This window comes from Malurus melanocephalus, unplaced genomic scaffold (assembly GCF_030028575.1).
Source record: "Malurus melanocephalus ecotype Western Australia unplaced genomic scaffold, MMel_1.1 scaffold_217, whole genome shotgun sequence".
NCBI lineage: Eukaryota > Metazoa > Chordata > Aves > Passeriformes > Maluridae > Malurus > Malurus melanocephalus.
In genome coordinates this window covers 222,029-230,803 of record NW_026623449.1, presented here as the reverse complement: position 1 = coordinate 230,803, position 8,775 = coordinate 222,029, and the positions used below count along the sequence as shown (strand labels likewise).

The 8,775-nt window shown below is 50.8% G+C and overlaps 1 protein-coding gene across 1 annotated transcript; it reads right to left on the bottom strand.

The window, feature by feature from the left end:
* Nucleotides 1-1,752: 1,752 nt before the first annotated feature.
* Nucleotides 1,753-5,516, bottom strand: SIX3 (SIX homeobox 3). The gene is made up of 2 exons (XM_057374146.1): nucleotides 4,598-5,516; nucleotides 1,753-2,227 (listed from the first exon to the last, which is right to left on the bottom strand). The coding sequence occupies exons 1-2, from the start codon at nucleotides 5,362-5,364 to the stop codon at nucleotides 2,035-2,037; spliced, it is 960 nt and encodes a 319-aa protein (XP_057230129.1). The 5' UTR covers nucleotides 5,365-5,516; the 3' UTR covers nucleotides 1,753-2,034.
* Nucleotides 5,517-8,775: the final 3,259 nt, after the last annotated feature.

Genomic DNA, 8,775 nt, shown 5'->3' with positions numbered 1-8,775 from the left:
TTTGGAAATGGTCAAGAAATTCCAAGCACGTTTCCCTCTAAATCCCTGATAATATTCAAAATTGTATTTTCAAGTAAAAACAAGTTTAGAATTTACCTCTTGCTAATTCACGGCTGAATAATCTGCCCAGGGCAAAGCAAAACTTTGAGGAAAAAGAAAAAGAAAAAAAAAAAAGGAAAAAGGAAGAAAGAAAGATGCTGAAATACTGTTAGTCATGCAAATAAAGGCTTCTTTCAGCACATTACAATATACTCCGGATTCGAGGGGAGGAGCTGCAACCCGTTAAGGGCGAAGAGTTTTTGTTTTTGTTTTCATTTAAAGCTACAAAACAAATTTCGAAATGTCTAACCACTCTCTGGAGACACCCGTCCCTGCAAACAGACAGTCGGAGAAAGCTTTTTAACTCGCATTGCACAAAAAAAGAAATGACCGGGGTGGGGGGAAACGAAGGAGCCCGCCGTGGCAGAGGGGACACAGGGGGACATGGCCGTGCCCCACGCCGCCACCGCTATCGCAGCACTGTGTCCCCGTTGCCGCCCGCAGCGTCCTCACAGGATCGCTTGGTCCCTGTAAAATCCCTCCGGGATGTCCCGCCGAGCCGGGAAACACGGGGGCCAGAGGGGCGTAGGGGCCGCGCAGCGCTGCGAGCCCAGCGGCGGGACAGAGCGTGGGGCGAGGAGCCCACGGGGAAGGAGTGATTTTCCGTGGCGGACAGAAACACCAACATCGCTGGGTAGATAAGAAAATGGAATACTGTATTTGATTTAGAAAGTTTGTACATATAGATAAACACGCAGTTAAGGAAACAATAGTTTAAGCGTCCTACGTGGAGTTTAAGAAGAGACCCCCCAAAGCTGCTATGAAATACTCAAAATAGCTTTTGCATAAGATAACTACAGTTGCACCCTAAGCTTTTTTTTTTTCTTTTTCTTTTTTTTTTTCTATCGCTGAGGTCCCTTTTGAAAACCTAGCATGTCAGATTTTGACAGCTAAGTTTGTGCAAGGAACACCGAGTCAAGGAAAATAAAAAGGAGAGAGAAAGGGTGGGAGGGAGATAGAGAGAGGGGAGGAAGAAAGAAAGAGGAGAGTAAATATCATATACAAGCATTTCTACACATATATTACAAACTGGGAAAATGACCGCATCATTAAGATATACATAATTCATATAAAATTTTGAAATAAAAATAAAAATCTGTTACAGTCATAACTATTCTTTTTCCACATTTATAACCAGTACCCACACAGGCAGTGACAGAAGTGTAGAAAAAAAGGTGCTTACGAATAAAATGATTGTCTGCGGAACAAAAAAACAGAAAATTGCATCTTGGCTGGACCATCACTTGGACTAAAAAAAAAAACAAAAAAACAAAAAACCAAGAGAGGAAGAGAGAGGAAGAGAGAAAGAGAGAAATAGGACCAACAAAAAGGCGATAAACATTTGTTATTTCCCTCTTCAAGGAGTTCCTTTTAACTTTTTTTTTATTTTTGATTTTTGTACAAATTCGATCGGAGTTTGCATTTGTTTGTCTGGTTTCTGTTTGTTTTCCTTTACTATAGAGAATATTTTTTCCCAGATACAAATTTAATCATCATCATCATGCAAGTGGGTGAAATGCGTCCATGGAAAAGCGCAAAGGAGAAATCGTGCTTGTCCTAAAAAGAATACAATTGTCACTTTTGCTTTGTTTTTTTTTTCTTTCTTTTTATATATATAATAATTATTATTTCCCGCCCTCCCCCCCACCCTTCCCGCTGCAGCACCAGCGTTTGTGACTGTTGAAGTTTTAGCTCCATCTCTTGGTGGTGGTGTTGGCTGACGGTGGTGGTGGTGGTGGATTCTCTGATCCCTGTCTGTTTGTTTGCTATTATGTTTGGGTCGGGTTTGGCCTTTTCTTTCCTCCCGGYTGTGTGTGTGCGTGCATGCGTGTGTGTGTCCTGATTCTAGGTTGCCTCGGTTTGTTTTGCTCGGGACGGGGAGAGGGTGCTTGGCTGTTTGGATTTGGATTTTTTTTGTTTGTTTGTTTTCCGATATCATACATCACATTCCGAGTCGCTGGAGGTTACCGAGAGGATGGAGGTGCCCGTCTCGGCTCTTTCTGTCAAACTGGAGACGCTGGTGGTCGGGCTGGCCGCCGTGGACGGAGACTCGGCCGAGCTGTGTGTCGGGCAGCCGGGCTCTGCCAGCGACCGCATGCCGCTCTGTCCTATCGCCTGGTGCTGGAGCCTGCATCGCGCCGGGAGACAAAACAACAGCACAGCCCCGCTCAGACACCGGGCGCGGCCGAGGGGACGGCGCCCGCCCGGCCCTACGCCCTCCCAGGGACGGCCGCGCCCGCGGTTCGACCCGGCCCGGAGCGGGACGGAGCGGACCCCTCGGCCGCGGGGTGCGGCCCCCGGCCCGGCCCGGCCCGGCCGCTCTCCCGCAGCGCCCCGAGCAGCCCGGAGCGGCGGAGGATGCAGGGCCAAGCCGTGAGCCCGGGCCGCGCTGCCCCGGCGCGGGGGGGACGGCGCCCAGCTCACACACAGCGACAGGGACCGCGCTCTGAAACGGGACGGGGAGCGCGGGGACGAGCGCTTCCCTGTGCCCACGTTTGGAAAACACGAGCAGCGCCCCGCTTTCCCCGGAGTGCATTCATTCATCCCCGCAGCACGACGGGCCTAGGAGAAGCCGTGTGTGGGTGAGCCCCTCAACACTCGGACACCGCGAAAAGCTTAAAGGAGAGGTTTCCTACGGGAGAACCTTTCCGTTGCGGGAAAGAAACATACTGGATCCTCTTTATGCGCTCTGGCCAATACCTGCCTAAATATTTCTCAGTGCACAGACACTCTGGGGTCTGCGGCAGGGATGGAAGGAGGTCCTATCCCAGGGACTCAGCGYTATGAATAAAATAAAAGTAGGAGATTGTACAACATAGCGCTTCTCTGCCCTCGAAATTTAAGTYCTTTTTTCATCTGAAAGCCAAAATCAGTTTTAAACTGATTATTCTTTCATTGTCAACGCTTGAGGGAATATTACCTTTGAACATTTTTTTAAGAGGCAATAAATAATTTTTAGATTCTCTAGCATATTATAAATATTYCTGTGGGTCCGTGTATTCCACTCGAAACCCAAACAATGTTTAATTCAGGGATAAGAGCTAAAAGTCCTGGACTGAGCAGCCAGMCTCAACCTCTAGAGCCTAGGATTGCCAGTGTGAATTAAAATACACTCTTCACTCAAATGCTTCTCACTGGGGTATTTTTTTATTTACCTTCCTGCAAAGACGAGAAAAAATGCAGCCAGTTTATTCTACATTTCTCATTATTATGTCTAATTTCAGAGTCTTTGGTTTTTCTCCCGTTTACAAATCCTGGCGCATTCATCTGCTGTCAACAGCGTTGAGTCAACAAAAGCATCCGTAGGCAACTTCTGTTTATTTACAGTCCTAAGCTGATCTGTTTTCTATTTAATGGAAATTAAATAGCGAGGCACTTTTAGATTGCATTTCTCCTACAGAATCTTTAATCAATAGGACCAGTGCTATAATTAGGAGGAATTTAAGAGACAGCATTTACAAGAACAAGAAGTTTTGTTTACACGCTTACAGAGGTAGCGAAACTTAAATTAAAATAAAACCAATGTGTCAAACTAGATTAAGGGTCCATTTCCATTTGCAAAATAATTTTTACGAGAGTAACGAGAAAGAAAGGGGAAAAAAAGAAATGAAGAAGGGTGCCTCGCTTTTATCATGCCAAAGAAGAAAGRAAAAATAAAATAAAGAAAAAGACACCGAGAGACACGCAAATAAATGCAAGCGTAAATGCACAGGAAACACACGACCAGGAGGCCAGGTCGCCATGTGGTGTAAACACAGAAATGGAGATGCAGAAAAAAAAAAAAATTCCCGGTCTCTTAAATGTTTTTTTGGTCGGTTTTTTTTTTTTTCTCTTTTCCATATGCCAAAGAGCTCTTGGGTATGCCTGTGCCGGTCCCGCTGAGCATGCAGAGCTGCACGAACAATTGGAGCGGAGCCGCCGGCTCTGCCGAAACCCGCTCTGAACCTCACAGCTTGCCTCGGCCTTTCGGCGGGGCAACCGCGCCAGAGCCCGGCCAGGCGCAGATCCCGGCAAGCCGAAAGCCAAACCGGAGCCCACAGACCCAGAGCCGTGGAGTTTCCCGTCCCCCGCGCCAGCCGCCGATGCAGGGAGGCCGGGAGGGTCGGGCGCTGCCCCCGCCGCAGCCGATGTGCACCGCGCACTCTACACACACCCGCGCCCACGGAGCAGCCCATGCCCGCCGGGAGCCCCAGCCCTGTCCGAACCCCGGCAGCCCGTAGGGAGTCGGGGCAGGGTTGGAGGCRCGTCAGGCAACTTTGAGCCGTGCCTGTCCCCGTCGCATCCCTGTGGCCGCCGGGAGGAGACCTACCCGCCCGACGGGGGAACAGATTTCTCCCGGTGGCCGTGATGGAGAAGAGGAGGAGGAAGAGGAAAGGAGAGGCAGAGGCGCGCTGCCGCCCAGGCGGCCGCCGAGCCGCGGAGCTCGGCCGTCCGCCCGCACGGTCCCGCCGCCCACCTCGCCTCCCGCCCCGGAGCGTGGCACCGCAGCCCCACTGACCTGTTTTTAGCCGCCGCTGCTCTGTCTCTTTGCCTTCGGTTTTTGAACCAGTTGCCTACTTGCGTGGGGGTGAGCCCCGTGGCCTGAGCCAGTTCCCTTTTCTTGCTGGGGTTGGGGTAAGGGTCCTGCAGGTACCACTCCCTCAGGAGGCTGCGAGTCCTCTCCTTGAAGCAGTGCGTCTTCTGCTCGCCATCCCAAATGGTCCTGGGCAGCGGAAACTTCTTCCTCACCCTGTATTTATCAACCGGCCCCAGCGGGCGACCCCTTAGCTTCTCGGCCTCCTGGTAGTGCGCTTCGAGCCACATGGCCTGCAACTTGCCGTGGGACTCCTTGGTGAATTTGTGGTTCTCCAGGATGTGGTAGAGGTCTCGGAAGTTGCCCGTGTGGAAGGCCACCACCGCCCGGGCACGGAGGATGGACTCGTGCTTGTTGATGGCCTCGCATGCCCCCGGCGCCACCGGCAGCGACCAGAGGAACCTCCCCAGCCTTTCTATGTCTCCAGTCTCCTCCAGCGTCTCGCAGACGCTGGCCACTTGCTCCGGGGAGAAGTTGAGTGTGGGCAGCTGAAACATTGACAACTCTTCGTGGGGTGCCCGGGAGCTGCCGCCTCCACCGCCGCCGGCACCGGGGCTGCAGCCCGAGCTGCTGCCGCTGCCGCCGCCGCCGCCGCCGCTGGCGAGAAGGAGGGAGCGGTGGTGCGGATCGGCGGCGAAGTTTGGCAAGAAGAAATGGGTGGGATAAAGCTCTAGCGGGGACCTGAACACCATGGGATGACCGGGGAGAGGGGGAGATAAATCAAGGAGAAAAGAAAGAAAGGGAGGAAGAAGGGAGGAAAGGGCACACGCACCGCGCACGCATCCACACCCGCACACGCACACACAGCCACATAGAGGCACGGGGGCACACACACTCACACGCACACGCGGGCACACGCACACGCGCGCTCACACACACCCCACACGCACACGCACTCACACACACCCGGCCCCGCGCCGCCGCCGAGTCAGGATTCAGTGATTCAACAGCGATCGCCCTAATGACAACAGCCTCATAATATCTCCCCTAAATCCACAGTGAGTGCAGCGCTGAAACATTTTGTTTCGCTTTTCTATTGGTCTTCTGAGTGTCGTTGTGGCGTTGCCATGGCAGCCGCTGCCAATCACTGTCAGCCCTGCCAATCATTAGGGAGTACGTAAGGAAGGTTTTTACCACTTCGCCCAAATGCACGGGGGGGAGGGAAGCCGAGCGGTTGGTGGAAAAGCCTGGTTTGTTGTTTGGTTTTTTTTTTTTTTTTTCCTCCTTAATCTTTGCAACTCCTAATCTCAGCACTTCCCCTTCTCCCTGTCTCTCCCCCCTCCTTCTCCACATCCCTCCTAAATAAGGGATCAAATAATGCGAAAAGCAGTGTGCACATATTTGTTGAATGGGATGAGCAATTAGAGGGTGGAATATTATTGTGATCTTAACGAGCCTCGTTAAAGCTAAAGGAGATATGGGGGAAAAGTAAATGGGCCAGGCTGGGATACACGTTCGGATAAAGGGCTCCTAACTGAGACAATTTACACATGATTTGCACGTAGTTTCACTTCATTCTGCCTATCTGAGCACTAATAGTGCCGGGGAAGAAAAGAAAGATGAGATCATTAGACCCATCCTCACGCCGGTGACCCTCCCAGAAGCAGGCACATACAGTACAGGCTGGGTTTATCCCTGGTTCACCGAAGAGTCTCTCCTCCCCTCTCCCGCTCCGTGTCCCTCTCCGCGGAAGGAGGGATCCGCTGCCCGCGGAGTTCCGCGGCCGCTCCGCCGGGAGCCGCCCAGGGCTTCCAGCCTGGATCCGCTCCGGCCGCCCGGCTCCGCGACCGACCCCGGCGGCGCCCCACTCGCTGCCTCCCCCGTCCCACTCCTCGCTTCCCGCCCTCCCTCTCCTCGTCTTCCCTTTCCCTCTCCTTTCTTTTCCCTCTCTCCACTTTGTTTTTCTTTCATTCTGGCTTTCCTTCTCCCGCTCGCCTCGCCTCCTCTCGCCCTTTCCTTTCTCCAGAGCCTGGCGACCTTGCGAGGCTGCTCCTCACCCCCAGATCCGCCGGGGCTTTACACCGCGYCTCTCCTTTGCCCCTCAATTTCTGCCCCGAACTTGCAGGGCTCTTGCGTGGGGATGAGGAAATGGGTGAGAGCAAAAGTGGGTTTGAGCCCTTTTTTAAAATTTATTTTTTTTAATCGAGAGCAGGGAAAATCTCCATGGTGGTGGTTTGATTCCATCCCTCAGTAAGACACAGCTGGGTCGTCAGACCTTGCTACCATGCAACTATATTTATTATTAGGTATGTTGCTTTTAAGAAGATTTAATCAGCATCTTGAGCTGGTAACTCTTTTGTTTGGTTTCTGTAGCTATGGAAGTGTGATTTACAGAGATTTGTACGGGTCATGGACATCTTTCCAGACTTACTGTGTATATTTAGACAGGACTTTGCTTGGTGTTAAAAAGTGTATATTTTGAATAGGTTCACACACAGTAGCAAACAATACCGACATTGTAAAGGCATGTACAACGAGTATTGAAACGCAGCATCCAGACTTCAACTAATCTGCCCTCAATAAAGCTGAAATAATTATCCTAAGCCGCCTTTCTAGAAGAAAAATCATTGAGGAATTCAAAACTTTTTTAAAGATCTTTTCTGCATTCCGATGGAGATCGAGGGGTGAGGCTTGGAGCCCAAACTACTTTCAGACATCAATGGAGGGAAGGAGGGGGGGAAGTGAGATATTACAATTAAAATGTGAAAACATAGCGTGACTTGCCCTATCCGAAGGATAATAATAATACTGCTATGGGTGGTAGAAGTTCTTTAGCTGCGCTCCAAACTGGTTGTGATCCTTTCACAGCGCACTCCTCGTGAAATAATTCCAAGTGGCAGATGAATAGGTCCAGTTGGAAGAGCTGCTGGACTGGAAGAAGCTCGCTGTATTACACATTCATCTGATTTCCACTAAACTGTCATCGGTGTGCTACATGGCTTCATAGTCCTAATGGAAATAATTCGCCCTCTTAATTTTTAGTGATCTGCTTAAGCACTTCTGTTAACAGACTTGGGAAAAACTTCTTTTTACCCTCCCACCTTCCCTGGCTCGTATTTCCAGTCGTACAGCTAAGGAAGGAAAGAGACTTCTCAGCCCCTCTACAAATCGACTTGGAGGTATTAATWGGACAACAATATGTTTAGCCAAAGATTTTAATACACACGCACACAAAATCTTTTTCTTTGTAATCCTTTCCTTTTATGTAAAGGATTACAGAGGGTAGAGTGGGGGGAATTCCTGCGGGAGTTTCTTAATATTTGATTCCATTTTTCTTCAAGCTGCAAATTAAACTACCTTAAAATGTGTTTCCAGAATAACATCCCAACCGCCTCGGTTGTTTTGGATTGGTATCTTTTTTTTTTTTTTTTTTTAATCTCACTGGTCGTTCAGCTATAGCTAGAAAACCCTCTATTAGTATTCCTGATGAATCTGTGAAAGCTTCTGTATATTTTCTTTCTTTCTCTCTCTCTCTCTCCCTCTCTTTTCCTCCATCCAGACACCCTCCACGTGAAACATGTAACAACCGCATTCATGGCGAAAATCTTTCTTCCGCAATATCCTTCCGAAGGGTATTTCAACGCATCTATTCTATGTGCCTGTGTGTTTAAAACCAAACAAACCCACAACCCTGCCTATCAGCTAATATCAAGGTCTTCCTGAAGCCCCCTCTCGTCTCTRTGCCGCGATGGTCCAGCACAGGAGCTCTGCTAGCCAGAACCTCTTACAAGGACGGAGGCAGCATCCTCAGACGTTTCCGCCGGCTCCCGCGGCTGGAAGAAGCGGGTCACCGAGGCGCGGTGGTGGCTAGCCAGACCTCGGGGAGCGGATCCTGTGCTTGCCCAGCCCGGCCGGGGATTCAGCGCTCCCCTAAGCCTGTTAGGGACACACTCTCATGTCCTGAAATGTGCAAGCAGATAATTGTTGGCGCTCCAGCTTTGTGTGAGGAGGCCAGGGTGTAAATGGCTTTTAATGACTGCAGCTGCTGGCTGCAAACTGTCAATGGGATCGGCTAATGCCGAGCCCGGACCCGCCGGGCTCCCAGCCGCAGCCGCCGCCGCCGGGCGGGAGCAGCCGCGGGCGCGGAGAGGCGCGGAGCGGAG

Coding starts and splice junctions, on each gene's coding strand:
- SIX3 (XM_057374146.1), bottom strand. CDS start 5,364: ATGGTGTTCAGGTCCCCGCTAGAGCTTTATCCCACCCATTTCTTCTTG. Junction 2,228..4,597: donor GCAGCGGCGGCTAAAAACAG/GTCAGTGGGGCT, acceptor GGCGCGATGCAG/GCTCCAGCACCAGGCGATAG.